Below are 20,095 nucleotides of genomic sequence, written 5' to 3'. Positions count from 1 at the left end.
GAACAATATTTTCGGTAAGCTATATTGCGGACGATTTAGATCATCAAAGTAGATAATGAAAGGGCCCACAAACGAGCCGAAAAGACGGTCCACTCCATCGAGGGAAGCTGACTCCTTTGTTTTTTCGTGGGAGACTTGGTACATGCACGTGGGTAGAAAGTCCAGTGTAGAAAAGTCTGTGAATGAGTTTGAATGTTTCCGGTGTTTGGGTTTGGTAGGAGTGCGTAACCATAACAATCAGTGACGTCTGTCAATTTGCAAACCTTACACCGAGTGTCACTTGGCCCCTTACATTTTCAATTTCGCTTGTCGAGCTCTCACATTTTTCGATCAAGTGTCAATGTCCCCCTTACCGTTACGGAAAACTATCTAAACCCCTGGTCCTAAACACGGTAGAACTGGACGGCGTCGGCAATGCTGTCTAATAGTCCTCTTTTCTCTTTTTCCACCATAGCATAATTCCACGTCATAAACAAAACGATGCTTGATTAATAATTACGCTTGCACGCTACATGAAAGAAATCAAGATCGCACCTCTTCTGTTTTCCACTTAAAAAAAAGGTTAATCGAGTCAAAAAGTTATGCAAATATATGCATCTTTTTTTTCTCATTCATGGGTAGCGTTAGTGGGTTATGAGTTAGGTTACTATAAGGAGTATCGATGTTGCTCCATCCGCCCGAACTCCTAATGTTCTAGCACTTAACTATTGCATGGCGCATGATCGTTATTGGTTGGAAGTTGGAACTTATGGGGAAAAAAAAGGAAAATACTTTTTTCTTATTTGGTTTGAGATCTAGGAAACAAGAAAGAAATCAAAACAAAGAATAATTTTCCTCTACACTTTTCTTCCCTTTCATTTCTTTTATTTTTCTTTCCCTAAGTTCCAAACAGGCCCTAAAGAAAATAATGGGACGATGGCTTGGAAACGTTGACACATACCATTGATTATACAATAATCGATCGGGAAATGACATGTTTAAGCAAGGTAAATTTAAAGTGGGGAAGCAAGGGGTTGGCCGATCGAGTGATCTTGGCCTGCAACTTAGGTGTTTGCTCCACTTAAGATCTCAGGTTCGATTCTCATTGTCAATAACTCTTTGGGGTCATCTCACCCCCACACGTAAGCGTGTGAAACGGCTGTGACGCTGTGACAGGGGTTGTAAGAATTAATGTGAGATGCTCGCAAGTTAGTCCGAGGTACCCTGCATTACAAAAAAAGAAGAAGCAGCAGCTTGCTTTTATGAGAAAACGTTTTGTTCGGATCAACCGGCAACCCATATTTGTCCGGGTAGCAAATGGAAAAGTCTCACGTCCTCAAATCTCCCCAGTTGTGGTACTTTCCTTCCCTCCAAATAATTATGATGCGGGTCCCCTTTTAACCTTGGTTAACTCTTTTTCCCTTTGTTTTTTTTTAATCGTTTTTTCCCTTTAGTTTGTGAGTTTCTTCTGATCCCCTTCCTTGTCTGTTTGGTGGCTTGATTTTGTAGAGCTCATTTCGAGTCTCACAAAAATGATTTAAATTGTAAGTTATTTTTAATTTTTGGAAAAAAATTGAAATGGTCCTTGTAGTTAAACGTTTGTGTCAACTTGGTCCCTGTAATTGTAATGGAAAATCCTATGTGTACCGACCATTTTTGGACCGAAACCGTACCGACGGCCGCGCGCGGCCGTCTCCGGCCACCGGACGGCCGATCCGAGCCGTCCAAAAATTTTAAAAAAAAAAACCGAGGGGCCCAACGCGGGAATCAACGTCATCCGATGTGTGTAGGGTGCTTGATCTAAACACCCTATTTTTCGTGTATACATATATACACGAAAAATAGGGTGTTTAGATCAAGCACCCTACACACATCGGATGACGTTGATTCCCGCGTTGGGCCCCTCGGTTTTTTTTTTTAAAATTTTTGGACGGCTCGGATCGGCCGTCCGGTGGCCGGAGACGGCCGCGCGCGGCCGTCGGTACGGTTTCGGTCCAAAATGGTCGGTGTATATAGCAGTACTCAATTGTAATTGGCTCGATTTATACTCTGTACTTTCCATTTTGTTCCAATTTGGTCCAATTACTAACTGCCGTTAGTCCTTTTAAATAAAGACAAAAATAAGTCAATAAAAACAAAACTAAACCAATAAGCCAATTTTTTCGTCTTTATTAAAAAAAAATGAATTTCGATGGTAATTTTTTACTTTTTAGATTCTTCTCGTTATGACGAAGCAATAATCCCGAAAAAATTGACAAAAAACTAACAAATGCGAAAAAATTGAACAAGGACAAAAAAAATAAGGGACATGATTCTTTATCATGTTGTGACTTTTGAATCTATATCATGTTGTGACTTTTGGATATGGTTCTATATGCATTTTCAGTACTATGCAGAAAAATAAGGCATATCAATATTTGTCCACAAGTTGAACAGGAAAACAATACCAGTGGTTATGTTGCCTCATGGCTGATCATGAAAATGCTGAATTAGAGGGTAACTTTTTGCAGAAAACTATTACCAAATTTCATTTCAGGTGCCTCCTTATCAATGGAGAATGAAAAAATGAGCTGTATTTTAGTTTAGAGGTATATTAGGTAGGCCTGTGCAAAAAACCCGTCTACCTGCGGACCCGACCCAACCCGAAGGGTCCCGGGCGGGGTCTAACATGTGCTTCGGACCGGTACGGATTCATTTTCTGTTAAAAATCAGATTTTGGTTTGGGGTCCGGGTTGATGCGTTTCTTACCCGACCCGACCAATTCATAAAGATTAATTCGGTTTCTGGTCAAACCCGACCCGACGTAAAGAATCGGCTCGCGGACGGTTCTTACCCCTTTTTTGTTCGGTTTGCAGGCCTAAAACATTTGTTACCCGCCATGTCGGGTCGGGATCGAGTTCAGGGGTCAAACCCGACCGCCCGACCTGTGCACACCCCTAATATTATTGCAATAGGAGAATGAGAGAATTACTGTTTTAACCGCCAAAAAAGGCCATTTGGTTTTGCTGTTAAAAGGACTAACGACGGTTAGTAAATTGGACCGAGTTTAAACAAAATAGAAAGTACATAGTGTAAATCGAGCCAATTATAACTACAGGGACTAAGTTGACATAAACACTTAACTATAAGGATCATTTCAGTTTTTTTCTCTTTAATTTTTTTGGTAGGTTCTTATAAAAAATTAACTCAATCAGGTATCTGACTTTTTCAGCATACGTAAAGGTCCTACGAATTTTGAAACACTTTACGGATCAGCCCTTATTGATATCAGATTGAGCTAATTTTTTTCAAGTATCGATGAAAAAATAATTTAAGAATAACTTCAATTTAAATCACCTTTGTGGGATCCGAAATAGTCCCCACAAAATCATACTCATTTATTTGGCGCCAAACGGTGCTGTTTTGCACCAAAATGGTGAGGGGTGAAAACGAGGGGTGGGTGTAGACTTTCCGTTTCTCTTTTGATCGGGCTATTACCCAGTCTAACTTGAAATGATTTTTGCCTTTTGAAGTTCACATCAAAGATTAATTAAAAGGAATGAAATATTTATAAAGAGCAGTTAAAGTTTTAAAATTTAAACGGTGACTATGAATGATTATTACTCTTATAAAGACCAGTTTAAAATCTTAATCAGGAAAAAAAGAGAAGTTTAAAGTTTCAAGATCTCTAATTTCGCATGCCGAATGTTAACAACAAACTAAAATTTCACCAAAATTCTATACCACCTCAAAATAATGAGTTGTCTACTAGATCACAAAAATTACAACTTCATACATAAAACAACTAATAGTTTCAACAATGTCCAAAACCAATTAACATCTAGTTGTTCAAAGTTCAAACTCTCCCATCTGAAAGATTATCCCTAAACCATAAAAAATGTTGTCCTTTCTTCCATTATCAATCATATCTCATGAAAATTATGGTAGGTAGGCACATAAGGATTGTCCGCGACACCTTTTTCTGCATTAGACTTGAATAATTGAAAAAAAAAATTGAGTTTAGAATGACATTAAGATAGAATATCAAGTATTATTAAATCACCAATACTTACGATGCTTGCTTTTGTGGACGACAAGTAGTTTTTGTATGCCCTGGTTACTTGCAAATGCTACATTTACGTTTGCTACCTGTACAATTCTCTTTTGAATGTTTTTGTCTAAGAGATTTGGATCGTCCCCTTGAAACAACATGTGGTGGGTCATGCAAAGTAAATGCTATGTTGGATAGAACTTGACTGGTACCTTCAACCAGTGTTGCACCTTCAAGATCATCATCATTCTCAATTTCATCGCTCCCATTATCCATGGTTAAAAGTTCACAATGCAACTTTTTCAAAGCAAGTGTAAGATGATCACGTTTCTTTTGCGACTTTTGCCCTTTTTCAACTACTTTCATTACTTCAATCATCAAACCATGTCTCATCAAGATAGGAGAAATTTCTGTGCCTTCTTGTACACTATTTTGCCTCATCAAATAAGATAAAGTCTCATGTGCATCATCACTCTTTGCATTAGTTGTCCACCTCCTAAGAACATATTGTTGTGGCAAGCAATGAGCAAAAGATTTTTTAATAAAAACCACAAGGATGTGCCTACAAAGAATCCCCAGAAACTCAAATTTATGGCATGAACAAGTTGCTTTCTTTGTCATCACATCAAGAGCTATCTCATATGGTGGACTTTCCTTTCCATTTGACACCACCTTATAGATCTTTGTCACTCCTTTCTCGTGATACTTAGATACTTGTTACTTTTGACTTGAGAAAAGTTCATATTGAAAGAATTTAAAAAAATTTCTTGTATAAATCTTTGCTACCTCTGCCTTTATTTTGTAACTAGTCTTCAAAATTGCCTTCGTGGTTCTTGTTTTTACATCTTTTTCCTTTTCACTTTGATATCTTTTGTCTAATGTTTTCTCATATTGGTAAATAAAATCACTGACCAACATACTAGAATGCACAAAATCTTTGAAAAATTTGTTCATACTCTCACTCCTTTGTGTTGTCAACATCCCAGCACAAAAGCTTGTTCGTAAGCCAGAATTCATTTTTCACGTTGAACGTATAAATCTTTCACCCACTCATTCTTCCTTAACTCATATTTGCATATCAAATGTTTCCATTCTATTTCAAACTCTTCAATGGTTATTGTGTCATGGATGCAATGATGAAACTCCCCTTGAAAAGATGGATGTTTATTAAAAATGTGGCCCAAATATTCGGGAACCTTTTGCAAGATATGCCGCATGCACAACCTATGAGTAGTGTGGGGTAGTACCTGTGCAATTGCCGTAGCCATAGCTTTGTCATGATCTTTTATTATAACAGATGGCGTATACCTGCACATTGCCTGAACGCAAGTTTGCAATAGCCATACATAGGATTCAGTTGTTTCATTCACAAGTAAAACACATCCAAACATAATTGATTGGTGGTGGTGGTTGACTCCTGTAAAAGGAACGAAAGGCATATGATAGCGATTCGTTAATATGTTGCATCAAAGGTCACAATATCTCCGAAGTATTGACAGGCCAGCCTTGATCTGGCATCGACTCAAAAACAATTTCCCATGCAATTGTTCTCATCCACCTAGATTGCATAAACAAATCCTGGACTTTCTGATTGACACTTTATAAAATAGTTGTACATTCGTTGTGCATCACCTTCTTTTAAGAGTCTTCTTCTCTTATTTCTCAAATAATTTTGAACATCTATAGTCGCACAACCAATTTGAGAATCACCACCAGATTTATGTTACAACACAAACATTATCTTCCTCGAAGCTACACCAGCTTCATTTAGCACATCAATGAGATTTTTTTGAGCAGGAGTTATTCCTCTATGTCCTCTAAGTAATAACGTACTTTCGGGGAGCAAAGCTCGTGATTGTGGTTAGTTACAAACTTGCTCACAATCCATCTTTCACTATCCCTAATCGAGCTCATCATTGTTTTACATCCATTCATGGTCTTGGAGCGATTAGCAACATTTTTATGTTTCTTATAATAACTTGGACGACGATATCCTTCTCTATGACAAGTAATTTCTACTCCAATCAATGAGTTGTCTATGTTAGATCATTGAATATGATTTTTTCGGATGTTAAAACCCTTTTTCCTTGTATATGCTTTGTAACAAGCCATGGCAATTCTAAATCATCAAAAATCATACATTTGCAAGGTTTGATGGGATCCCTTTTTGAAGATGGTTTGATTGGTTCATGATCATCCTTTCCATTTTCCGACAAATCTTGAACATTTGAATCAGACATTGTTTTTGACTCTACAAAATTTTCTTCAAAACCGTGATCAACCATCACCTTCTCAATCATTAACAATCTGAGTAACACATTCAAACAAAGTGTATTTTAGAATTTTATATACAAAATTCATCTCCAAAAATTAAAAAATTAAAAAAGGTTTTGCTGAAGGACAACAGAATAAATACAATTTCGGTCTTGCTGTTGTCAACCCACTGGACTGATGATAAGTACGCTAGAAAACAAGGAAAGCACGTGTTTCTATATACTTTTTACACCCTTTAATACACATTCACACACTTATTATTGTTAGTCTATTGGGCTGATTTTAGAATTTTCCATACAATTTTAACCAATAAAGAAGAAGTAGATTAGTAATGCATGCGTACTCTGAAGCACTGACTTCCTCGGCGTTGGAACAGAAACTGATAAGCACCCGAGAATTTAATGAAGGGTGCGCTAGAGTCTAGTTTTAGTTTAATTTAATTGTTAATTAGTTGTTTTTAACTAAGTTGGCTCGTAGAGTGTGCTAGTTTTGTTTTGCAGAAAAGCCACCAAATAAGGAGCTTTAAAGGCTAAGGCATGTCACAAGCCTGGGCGAGGATGACCCGACGGCCAGAATTGCCAAGGCAGAGCAGGATTGCCAAGGCAAGGCAGGCCAAAGCAAGATCAAGGCAAGGCAACGCCAAGGCAGAAAGCAGGAGCAAGGCCCAGCTGCAGAGCTAAGCACCTCGGCATCGATGGAAGTGAATTATCTCAATCGGTACCGAGTTGCTTAGCAATGAGCCTTATCAACCTCGGTATCGATCGAGATAATTCTGTTCAATCGGTACCGAGCCCCTATCTCAGTAGCGTAAGGCTATAGCCATCGATACCAAGAGCCTTAGCAGGGAATTTTCAGAGCATCTGGGGATTATTCCAAGCGCGGATCTTAGAAGTATAAAAGCTTATGTCATTTTTGTACGAAAGGAAGCAATATAGATTTTTGATTATGTCATTGTAGATCTAGATCTAGATTTGTTTTTGCTTTTGAATGTTCTTCAATTTCTAGCTTGAATCTTTATTTTCTGTCTTCATTAATTAGTTTTTGGTATTGTCTTCTTTATTAAAGTTGTAGTGAATCTTCTTATCTATCTTTTAATCCAATTTTCTTCTAGTGTTGTCAATTCAATTATGTTAAGTAGATTTTCACTTACTCCTATCTCACTAGATATGGGCGAGTAGTTTTCCAAGGTTAAGTCATGGGGTGATTAGCACCTCATGGCTCAAATAGAATTGCGTTTTTCACCATAAAGTTTAAACCTTTGGTTTCAATCGTTGATGTGGGGTTCGGGTTTATTTGTCAAATCGCTAAGGTGTTAATCTCCTTGATCATGTGTAGGTAGGAGCATCGCCTACCTACCACACATGATACTTGGAGCTCTGACGCACGAGGCATTTGCTAAGTAAATTCTAGAGCTAACTTGGTGATCGAAACCATTCTATTTTCCGATTCGGGAACCTTAATTGCGTATCCTGAATTGCGTATTTGGGTAAGAAATGCAGTTTTAACTTGAGTTGTGGGTGTTAGTAATTCCTAGACCTAACCTGTCTTTTATCTTAGTTTATTAGCTTTTCAATTTAGCCCCTTTTAATTTCCACTACGCACGTAAAACCAAGTTGGCTGTCTAAAAGCCGAAAGCCCTTACTTGCATCTACAAATCCAGCAAAGCCGTATTAATTATTCCCTTGGGTACGATCCCGGATTTCCGGATTATCATGCTTCAACTGACGTATTAGGCCCTACGCTTGGGGCGTTATCTCTTATATCGGAGCGAACGAAGCAAAAATGCTCGTCGCTTTCCCCTGCCTCCATTACTTTACTCTTTTTGTCCTCGTTAGAAAGAAAAGTTTAAAGGGGACCTTTTCTTCTCCTTTTTCTCTCTCAGAAAAGTTACATTGACTAGGGTAAAAAAAAGTTAATCAAGATTAAGAGATGACCCACATCATTTGTTACTTAAAGGGAAGAAAAGTAGCATAGCCGGAGAGATTTGAGAACGTGGCGCTTTCCCATTTGCTATCTGGACAAATATGGATTGTCGGTTGATCCGGACAAAACTTTTCTCTGCTTTTATATTCGACTTGTCAAACTTCATGGTGTGTGGATGTAGTTAAAACTCTCTTGAAAGGGTCAATGAGAGAGATAATTGATGTTTACAACTTTTTGGTGCAAAATGATTGTGAAAACAAACAGGGGCTAAAGAAAGTCTATTCTTGATCAATTGCACTTTTATCTTTTGAACAAACAAGACCAATCTGTAGATCACTGCCCCGAACCCTTTCCCCATGTTGAGAAAACCTTTACCCCCGCTTAAGCTAGCTAACTAGATGATGTTCAATTAATCGGGACAGTTGGTTTAACGGTTAATTTAATTATACTTAAGTACAATGAGGTTCACTGTGGCCGAACAATAAACCCTATTGATCGATGGAGAGATGTAGTAAAAGTTTTGGAAATTGATATTCACGCTTCATTTTTTTACTGATGGTGTTCCATTTTGTTCATGAAGTTACTTCACGTTAAAAATAGAGCACCATCAGTAAAAAAAAAAAAAGAGCGCGAATATCAATTTCCAAAGTTTTATGATACATGTATAGGAGGTACTCAATGTGTCCCAACTTGCATCACAGATGTAAAAATGGGAAAAACCACTCAACAAATTTCAAAAAACTTACCGACTGCTTTGTTATTCATGTTTTTTCATCTTAAGTGATTTTAAATTTATTTGTTACTTTTTGGTTGTATATAGCGCAGCGCACCTCTATACAAAAAGTAAAAAAAGAACTTGTTGAAATGTTAAAGAAAATTGACCAAAGACCCAAAAAAAATGCAAATCTATACAATTCTATTCTCGAGCCACAATAATGATTTGAATCGTTTATCTTGTAAATCTTGTAAACTACTCTTATAATGTTCTTGTGAAAAACCGATGTAAAAAGACATCAACAAGTACCTTAACAGATCGTGTTTTGTTTTACAAAATAGAAAAATATATAATTTTGAACTTCAACCATGCATCTTAAACAGGTTGTTCATTTATCTACTAATGACTGGTTGAATTGATTTTCTTACAGGATATCGTTCTTTGTGAGATTTACGACAGATTTACGACGTGAACAGTTTGGAACACACTTAACATAAATGAAGATGCCTCATGGCATCAGGCAAACAACCATTGGCCATTTTCTTATACTGGGCCATTGAGGATTGGGCAAGCTTCGTACACTTGAGAAAAGCACACTTGAGAAAGCACAAGGCAAAAGATCAGTGCTCGTGGGTAGGTACTTTACATTTCTTTATTTCTTTGGTCTGATCATTCATTTTTCTTATGCTCAAGAATAATACTAGTAATTTTTATCATTTCAGAATCTTATCTCAAAACCAACCAAGGTTAACCTTCATTTACTTAATTATCTAATCCACATTAATCTATAATCACTTCATTGACTTATCTAATCCAATATTCCATATTCCACATTTTTAACAAGCACTTTAATTAACCACATGCTAAAATGACTTTGCTTTTAGGAGGACTCATTGGCCAAAGAATTGTTCCCTGTTTGTGTTATCCATTTTAGAATCTGGAAAAAAGAAGCCAATATTCTCCTTTCCTTGAACCCTCCAACATCACATCATTCAAACAGGCCATAAGTCTGAGCTGGTCCTCACCTCTGGTAGGAGTGGCAATCTTTAGTGATGGATGGAATTTTCCTAGTCAAAAGTGGGTTCCCATGGAAAAAGCTTGCACATCTTGTTGTTTGCACATCTTGTTGTTTGCACAAAAGTCCAGTTTCGCATAGAAAAAACTAGACCAATTTACCAAAATTGACAGCTCCTCTTTTTCTATTTTTTCCTTTGGGGCATCTCTTACGCATTCACTACCTATGAATTTCTTAATTTTTTTTAGAACTAAAAACTTAATTTCCTCCATTTTAGAGGATGGGCGGGGCTGGTCAGTTATCTTTCTTGATTATTTTAGAGCCACTAAATTTGAGAGGACTGGTTGAGATAACGATGCTCTATATCTAGAGGGTTGTATGTGAATATTATTGTATCGATTGGAAAATTACTCGGTATATCCAAAATAGAACCAGTATTGAATATTTTAACCGAAACTGAGAAAATATTTTATTTAAGTTTTGGAGGGAAAAAAATAAACAATGTTCGAGTGTTATAATGAATTTTATAGAAAGCGATATAGTATTATTATTTCCATAATCCACATAAAGGACCAAAGGCTGTTGAAGATGATTAATTGAAGAGAGGAATCGAGGATGGAAAAGTTGTTCAGCACTCCAACCCTGATATTTATGGGCAAAGGAGAGATATTAATTATGGTGCTCGTGGGACATTATGATATCCCGTGTCATTGATACATGAATTAATTTGTCAAAAAAGTTAAGTCTATCTCGAGATTGGTAAGAGTTCGTTCTGAGTATCAAAATTCAACCTCTCTCTTTGTGCACGGTCCCTAATAATTTTTTTTATCTATTTATCTTTACTCATTATTCCAAAAATCTCTCTCAAAATCCAAATCGAAAATCTCGTATCAAGAACAATAATCAAAATGATGGGATCGAGGCAAGCAAGAGTTGAGTCAACACCTGGTGTTTCGGTTTGGATTTGCCTTCAGTCTTACTCAATCCCAAGTAAACATCGCCCACAAGGAACAGATTCCGTGATGGCTAATTCATCATACACTTAAAAGTAATTCAAAGTCTAAAAAACTTTTTGCTTGACATGTTATGATATCATGACTTGGGTCGGGCACACAAAACAAATCCAGGGCCTCGAAATTGTCCGGTCGTTAAGTTGAAGGCCACAGAATTAGTCGAAATGCGGGCAAGCTGGCCCAGACATCCGGTTATAAAAAAAGAGAGAAGTAATAGGAGTAGTATTATTCATATAGTCAGACACATCCAATTACACCTAAGGCACATGATTACCGTATCCAACTTTAAATTGCCTTTGCACAGAGCAAACCAGAGAACATAAAAATGTTGTCGACATAATAATCAAAGGTGTGAGCACATGTACATTTGGTTATCATTATCAAGGAAGGCTCGAAGGCTATTAGGAGGTCTCGGGACACTACTGCGAAGTCCCAACGCCACACATTCACGATGAAGGCGTAGGCTAATCCACTTCGCATTGATTGACAATGCCATCCTCTTCTTGTAGCTTGACGTTAAACGCTTGATTGGTGTCGATCTTGATGAAACTTATCCTTTGAGGAAAAAGCGCCGAGGATGAACTCTGACCGGATAATATCTAAAGGAACCAAAAGAAAGACTCAATGTGCTATGAACTTGGTGGGTTAATCAATCATTAAAAACTTTTCGACTTCTTGCTCCTCTCTCTCTCTCTCTCTCTCTCTCTCTCTCTCTCTCTCTCAGCCATTTTTCTTCGTTCTGCTTCTAGCTAATGAACCTGCTCCGATCAGGACAGAGAAAATCATCGAGCCCAAAGAAGAGCATAGCAACCATTGAGCTCACGAAAAGAGCCCATAAACAACACCATTATTTTCACGAGGACGAGTTAATAGGGCCAAGGCCAACTATCCGGGTTTTTTGGCTCGTTAAGGAGGAAAAATCGTGGTGTCCCAACTCATCCCTCCACCACACATTTGTGTGGTCTCTGCCACGTGCGTGGAGTCCACACAAATATGTGACGGAGAGAGAGTTGGGACACTACTTGGCAATGCCTTTGGGGCATTGAATAATTACTCGCTAAGGAGCGGTGAGTGAATAATTCAACCACAAATAAGCAAATACTGCACCAGCCATTGAGATGGTTTAAACCTTTAAGTTCCTGCACAAGCAACTACAACCCATGAAATGGTAACCGGAACTAGCATTGACAAAGTCGATATATTGCATTGAGAAAAAGAAAATACGGATGATGGTAAAAGTCAAATGGGACCGTCCCCCAGAAAAAAACTTCAACTGAAGCAGGGTTACGATATCGTTCAGTGGCCGGAAAAGTTACTGTTGCTGTGGAAAGGACAGAAATAACGAAAATGAAACAAAAGTTCTGCACTCCATCACAACATAGTCTCTCTCAACAGGGAATACACCGACTTTCGTCCACCGATCTCAGGCTCCAGGGCGAGGAACACGCGGCCTCACAGGTGTCTTTGAAGGACTTACCCTTCATTACAAAATCACGAAGAACGAAATGGTATCAGTTTAATCAGAAAAATCTCAGTAGTTATAGACATTGTTCAGTTATTTTACCTGATGGGTTGGGTTCCCAAGAGCCTTCCGCTACAACTCAGAGCTGCAATGGCACTCTCTGCCTGCGCATAAAGGACAAAAAGAATCAGTTTGAGAGAGAAATAAATTAAAAAAAAAAAAATTACATAGCCACTTAAATATGACAGGCAGTTGTGTTTACAGATTCTTTATGATAAAATAACTACTCCCTATCTGAGAAAGGAAAAAGTATGTATACGTGGCCAATGAGGAAATGGTACTTCAGAAATGACAATGAGCACCCATCCTGAGATAATGATACACTCCTCCAACAAATTTACTAGGTATGCACTATGCAGCAATCCCCGCAGTCATTCGGGCAGTCCTCGGATGAGAAAATTCGCATTTGAGAACCGTATTGGTTTTTCTCAATCTAACTTCCTAGAAGACGAACCAGTTTAGAATTTGGTGATCGTTGAAATCGACTCGTACAATGTCAAAGGAAGTATTTCTGGTCACATTTCCCCGTAAACTTAAACCTTACGACTTCTGAATATGTGTCTAGGGATCATTCATGGGTAAGAGGACTCAATACTTTATTTGGATATTATAGTATTTTACATTCTAAGATAACTTGCTTTGAATAATCTACAGCTGCACTTGAAATGAAATGAAATAAGGGGAAAAGGCTATAAATATTTCTCTTTTTAGGTAATGTGCTACTTTTGATCCTCCCTCTTCAAATATCAGGAAAATAAATCTTTGTTTGGTTTGAGTTTTTAAGGAGGTTTGTTGGGTAATGAGGGGAGAGAGAGAGAGAGAGAGAGAGAGAGAGAGAGAGAGAGAGAGAGAGAGAGAGAGAGAGAGAGAGAGAGAGAGAGAGAGAGAAATGAAAGTAATAATTGGAGAGAAAACTTATTTGGGACAGAGGGAGGGGTTGGTTTTAGAGACCCAAAGCGAACACAGTCGTGTCTACACTAGGTACATTTCTTGAATATAGTTCACACCCACCCACCCATATCATATCCGTATGACACAGCCCTGTACAGGAGATAGAAGAGTCCATGTAACGTAGAACCTATGGCTTCCCAAAGTTGATAGGTCCAAAATTCAGGGGTAGACAATTGATAATATTTCATAGACCTGGTAGATGATGGACTTGGTCACGGGGGGAGTGGGGACTATATGGACAGTTGGACATGGTGATAAGCCGGGTCTCAGACACCCTTGCCAGCCCCAAGAAAAGAGTCAGAGATAAAATATGGATGAAAAGGTTCAGTCCCAAATGAAGTAACTAACTCTAGGCAAGTGACATAGAAAGAGAACCAGTCATGACTCATGTCAACAGAAATAAGATTGATAGGAATCAGGATAAGGGCACTGAGCACATATAAAAGGACAATGCTATATGCCATATAAACTATTTCCCCATATGGGCTTATTAATGCACCTAAAGGTGAGGACATTTTTAAGGAACTAATCAGATAAAAAAAGCATATCCACTTTGGACAAACAAATTGTGTATTGCCATGTTGCTTGCTGCTTGTACACCCAGAAACAGATAAATCGAACCGTAGGAATCAGCAATGACCAGGTTATCACTCAAGCATATTCAGAAAAACAAACTCACCATAGCAAATTCAACAAAAGCAATACGGGTAGAATGCACATTATCCCCCAAAAGCCTATGGCGAGAAACCTGTATATGAGAAGTTTAACCAAAATTACAAGAAAATTCTTGGCTACCCAACTACAGAGCAAAGAGAAAACTCAAATACCTCGCCGCAACACGACTCAAAAAAGAACTTGACATCAGCTTGAGTAATCTGCATCATCAAAATAACATTTTATTTTCTGCATAAATGAAAAATCTATTCATTCACTCAAAGTTTCTCAATTAGCTATCAGCCTATCAGAAGTTTCGACCCACAATTTTTATGAAGACAAGCAAGAGAAAATAAGCACCAAACAAGCAGTCATCATAGAAACTAGGCATATGCGGTGATAAATATATAGCAGGAAACATGGAGATCACAACTTGGGAATGATAAAAGGCCCAAAAGGGGAAATACCATCTTATCAATGTTTGTACAATAGACCGTCCTAGCACACATTTCTCGCTCATCTTCTGACTGCACGTATAAAAGTCAGTGAACAATAGTTCATGACGGAAGTTTGAATATTAACACAGCAGTAATGGCTAGAATCATTCATACCCTAGGAAGAAATGTTGGATTCACTGGAAGTATGGCAGTTTTCGAAGGTAAGACCCTAATTGGATAGAAACCAATGATCGTCCCACAAAGGTTAAGAGCTTCTCTTGCACTTCCTGTCCAAATAATTTTACATGACGAGTGAGCCCTGAGAAATCAAGCAATATCTATCTTCAATGATACTTAAAAGATTTTCAGCCCAAAGAAACCAACTTACGGTCATCAGCAAACTCTACAAATGCAAAGCGAAGACGTGAATGAGGATCGCCACAAATTCGACAATCAACCACCTTCAAATTAAACATACAAAGAACAAATGTCAGAATAAATATGGTTTCCAAGGCATTGAACATCCAGGAAGCATAATTATGCTGGGTAGTCTCTACAGGGGGTGAGAAAAAGATACAAAACAAGATTCTAAGAAGTATCATCGAAGAAAAAAATTCATTAGTCAAATGGAGTGACAAAAACACAAGAAAAGGACAATATTCCCCAGATGAAATGAAAGCCCTAAATTAAGAACTGATACATATTTTTGCAAAATATCCAAAATGGTACAGAAAGAGGAACATAACTATATACAGCAACAAAGTCAGATAAGGTTGTAGTTTTCAGGCATGGAAATATGAACGAACGAGAATAAAGCAAAAAATTTGGCAAGGGATGCGGATGAAGCACTTTGAAGAAGGAGGTTCTTCAACAAGTCCCAGCAGGAATAGAGATTAGGTGCAGTACCTCTGGTATGCCAAAACTAATTAGAGTGGTTCGAAAGAAACATGTGGTACAACAAAAGTGTGCTCATAAAGCAGTACACAAAGGGCCTGTACCGCAGTTTCTTTCTGCAAACAGGTACTATGAAACATGACATACATCAGAACCCTGGATTCAAACCAATATGTTAATGAAAGCTTACAAAAGCATTTTCACAGGATGCATTCTACCCTGCCAATTATGTAGGAGCATTCTTCATTTAAAGTGGGAAATATCAAATCACTTCACTAACTTTGTGCCAGACCAAGAAAGCTTTCAAAAAGGCGATTGGTCTGTCATATATACATGAAGCATCTAAACCAATCAAACCTCATCAAGCCTCATAGTGTAGCTATCCTTAAGTCACCATCTTGGTTTTTCCTTACTAACATAGACGTGATACAAAATGTTTACACATTAAATTGTATAACATTACCCATTCTTTCCTCCAAAATAACTTAGAATTCATGTCATGCACAAGAGAAATGACAAGGATACCATATAGTTACACTGCTACAGCCACATTCCATAGAGGTCCTACATTTCCACACTCACTGCCAAGGACTAAACAGGACGTGGTTTACGAGACACCATCTGTATCCAGATAATGTCATGTTCGAGAAATGTCAATATCGCCTGGGAATTCACGACAGGTGCTCATACGTAACCAAGGTCTTTTAAGGCACACACAGGGGGAGAAGATACAGTTTTTCATCTCACAAAATTGATGTCATTTCATTCTCCATTGATTCTACTTTATATTCCTGTAGGAAGACTGCACTCAGACTCATGTGCATGATATCTCTAGGGCCTGCTACAATAAGGAAGACATAATCTCAGGACATGATGCTTAACCAAATCTGCTTCTGCTTGTTATGCCAATCTACCATAAGCAACATAAACCATAGATCCTGCTAGCATCATGATTTAGATCTGCTCAAGTTCATTCCAACAATGCATCAATATAGAGCCAACAGCCCCAAAAGAATGGAACTGAAGGTAGGTATCATGATCTAGAACAAGGGCATATACAGCTTACCTCTTCTTTGTTTTTGTATTGGGAAGACAGCTTACCTTCGCTCAAAAGATAGCTTTTCAGGGTGCAAGGATGTTGGATAGGGTAGGAATGGGCAGGGGTAATGGCAGGTAGAAGCTATATTGGGTGCCCATTCCCCTCGGTTGCTTTGGAGCTCTGTTTTTACGTGAGGTTCATAATTGGTTAGCTGTTGTAGTTAGTCTTAACCCAAATCAAGAAAGCTTAAGATACAATTGCTAATCACTTTTAAAGACCCATGAATTTGTCCACCAAAAGTGAAAATTGTTCCCTAAAAAATTACCTGGGTTGTTTAGGCACATAAAAAACCTCAAGCTTGGACATTCTCTGTAGCGTTTTGGCCTCAAGAGGGGATTCCAACCAGTCACATCCTCTTTGGAGTGTTCAATTAAAGCCCACTACTAATACCTATAGGATTAAGAAAATCGTCTTGCAAGCAAACAAATGAATAGGTCGTCGACAGCAAGTTTCGAAGATCACATAAATGCATTCAAAGCCTAGCAGGTTCGAAGTCTGCCTCTTCACCACTCACGTGTAAAAAGTTGGTTTTTGTCTCTTCAAAGATAGATCCATGCATTCTACATCAATCAAAGGCAATTAAGAATCGACTTCTTAAGGCAAGTCGAAAGGTAGGTCATAGGTGAAAGCACTAGTCTTTAACTTGCCAAGGAGTTGAAACGAAGCACCCAATGCTCCACTCACCAAAGCACTCCACAACAATAGATTAACTGTAGTTCAACTGAGCAAACTTACTTGTCCGCATTTGCTAAATAAGGCAGCGAGCCGTTCTTCAGTGACCTGGTTTAACATGATAAAAGACTTCTGTTAATTCAAGTTATCAAGGTCATGGATCAGTAACGTATTTAATATTAGCATAAAAACTGCTTTGGATTTCTACTTACATTCTGATCAATTTCAGACACATACACTGTTCTCCTGATACTATCTTCTCTTTGAGCTCTAAAAGCTCTCCCATTTAACCTCCTCCTCCCTTGATTATAACCGCTTCTTCTCTGGAAAAACACACACAAAAGAGTTCCATAAATACCAACAAAAACAACACATACGATTAGCACAAAAGTCAATGCCACCACAAGACCCTTAGTAAATTCGTTTTTAGCATAGTCAATTTATTATTAAACAATAGGCGCATTAGGAATTTCAGTAGAATGTGATTCCCACCGAGAGAAATCTATGCAACCAGCAGGAACCTATAAATGCCCATAGTAATACATGCAAATTGAGAAAACTCGCTTTAAAACACATGAAGCAGTAGTAGTTGGAAAGTGGTTCAGTAGTACTCCGTAGTTAGATGGCAATTAAAACAAGAGTCAAGATCCATGAGGACGAAAAAAATGCAACCGAAATTCTGAAAACTTCCTCACTTAAAACACCAAAATGTGTACAAATAAGGAAAAATGACTAGCTTGAACATCAGGTTAACCCTGCACTGAGGTGGATCAAGATCACACAACAAAACCCAAAAGGGCCAAAAGACATGAAAAAGGAAACAGCCAACTACTCAGCGAATTCCTGTTCTAACAATCACTGTATGTATGTACACCTAGTTCCAAAAGCCCAACAGTTATAAGCAACAAGATTTAAACAGGCAGTTGGATAAACTCAACATGACAAATTCAATCCTCAAACTCTGGAAATGCATCCTAACACATGCCATTCACAAGAAGTTATTCTTTTCACCTCAGGTAATAAATACAATGATGGCGGAGAAATTGAACGGATTGAAACCTCATTTAGATGAAACCAGCAAACTGGATATTGATTATGGATTATCCATTTCCTGCAAATTGAATGTCAAAAATTCTGTTTTTCTGAGACACAAACACGCGACAATTCTGGAACGCAGCTAACAAGATTTTAACCAATGGTTAACAGTAATGAATACGGGCAAAGCATGAAAAGCATCAATTTGGAACCAACAAACCCGAACGAAACAAAGCTATAAATCTCCGAAAGAAACACAGACTAAACTCAAGTTACGGTAAGCACAAATCTCGAAATGGAAATTGAGCAGATAAAAATCATAAACTCTTTATCTAATATCATAAGATAAGGAAACCAATCCACAAAATGCAGAATTGAATCAAAATCAACAACAGGAATACTCAAATTAATTAAAAAACAAAGAAACAGGATGGAATTCAACTAAAGTTGCATTAAGCATGAATCTAGGAATAGAAACTTAGCAGATTAAAACCCTTGAGTCCTTGACAACTAAATAGGCAGAAACATTTTATCTAAAACCACAATATAAGGAAAACCCATCAATCAAATGCAGAATTGAGACATAATCAAACAAAAGAAATGGTAAAAATCAATGAAGAACCAAGAAATACAAGTATATACCCTCCGATTGTTGTCAGTTCCCAAGTTCTTGTAAGATGGAGAGATATTGTTGGCAGCCAACTGATCGCGATTAGGATCATACAAGTAGGAAGGAAAGAACTCTTTGGCCAAAGGATTCAGCTTCAGCTTGGACAGCATGTCAACTATGTCTTGCATTTTGAATTCCGATTTCGAATCGGAGTCTTTTTCACCATTAGTCACAGATTCAGCATTGCTATCAATTCCATCACCACTAACAGTGTCAGTATCTTGTGAGGACCGAACCTCACCAGTCACCTCTGCACCGGCGGCCATTGAATCAAACCCCACAGAACCCCACAAAGACAGGAGGCTGTAATTATGTGAATAAATAATAAAATTATCAAAAGATTAAAACTTTATCACTCCGACCCAATTTTCATCTCTTTATATAGGGAGAGAAAGAAGCTGGGGTTTATCAGATTTTGGAGATCTTAGACGGTAATCTGGTGGGATTCTTCTAGGGATGCATACCCATTTGGGGAAAAGGGATAGAGATGGGGAGGGACAAAGCAATTAAAGGTTTTGTGCTCAATTTTGATCAAAAGGTGAGCGTTTTGGTTTTTGTTAGTGGTGGTTTATGGGTGAACAGTAGGTAAGTAAATCATTGCAGTCTAAAGTTTAGTCCGGTTAGTTAGGGGGGTTTTGTTCCAAAAAATTGACCAAGATCCAATTGGTTAATGGGTCTTACTGGACCGAAAAGAAAATTAATCGAAATGTACATAAATTGACTCGAACATTATTAACCCGTAAAAAAAAAGAGAGTACTGTATACCATTTCCCTTCCCTACCTATTATAGATTTATAGATAGAGAGAGAAACACAGTGTGTATGTACGTATAGTAGAGAGAGGCTAGAGAGTAGTGTGTGCGAATTAAAAATGGGGGAAGAGGACAGCTAACGTAAGATGGGTTTTGAGGCTTCCCAGCTTTTTGTTACTTTCAGCGACAATAGATAGTATATATGTCATTCGTAACAGCTTCTGGGTTTGTTGGGATCGCAATTTATCCTCCTTTTTATTTGATGTACGTAGTAGTATTTCTTTCCTTCTTATCCAACATTCAATTTGAGATGTCTCAAACCTAGAGTTTATTTTACTATTTTTTTCTAACTCTTTACTCCCCGTCCCCAATTCTTGGACCCAGGGACGCTGTAGGGCAGCCCGTCCCACCACCGTGTAGTGCGGTCGATCTGACCGTCTATTTTGACACGCACAACTCGG

The 20,095-nt window shown here is 38.0% G+C and overlaps 1 protein-coding gene and 1 pseudogene across 1 annotated transcript; both read right to left on the bottom strand.

Moving 5' to 3' along the window:
• Window positions 1-4,038: 4,038 nt before the first annotated feature.
• Window positions 4,039-5,026, bottom strand: LOC131328698 (protein FAR1-RELATED SEQUENCE 5-like; annotated as a pseudogene).
• Window positions 5,027-12,133: 7,107 nt separating this feature from the next.
• LOC131329485 (polyadenylate-binding protein-interacting protein 9-like) lies at window positions 12,134-19,708 on the bottom strand. Its single transcript, XM_058362621.1, has 10 exons — window positions 18,856-19,708; window positions 17,391-17,501; window positions 17,242-17,286; window positions 14,902-14,974; window positions 14,688-14,800; window positions 14,544-14,603; window positions 14,250-14,297; window positions 14,102-14,170; window positions 12,514-12,575; window positions 12,134-12,427 (listed from the first exon to the last, which is right to left on the bottom strand). Exons 1-10 carry the CDS (start codon window positions 19,147-19,149, stop codon window positions 12,373-12,375), a joined length of 930 nt encoding a protein of 309 aa, XP_058218604.1. The 5' UTR covers window positions 19,150-19,708; the 3' UTR covers window positions 12,134-12,372.
• Window positions 19,709-20,095: the final 387 nt, after the last annotated feature.

The sequence above is a fragment of the Rhododendron vialii genome, chromosome 6a (assembly GCF_030253575.1).
Source record: "Rhododendron vialii isolate Sample 1 chromosome 6a, ASM3025357v1".
NCBI classification, from domain to species: Eukaryota; Viridiplantae; Streptophyta; class Magnoliopsida; order Ericales; family Ericaceae; genus Rhododendron; species Rhododendron vialii.
Note: the sequence above shows the minus strand (reverse complement) of the source record. Positions and strands in the feature narration are given on the sequence as shown.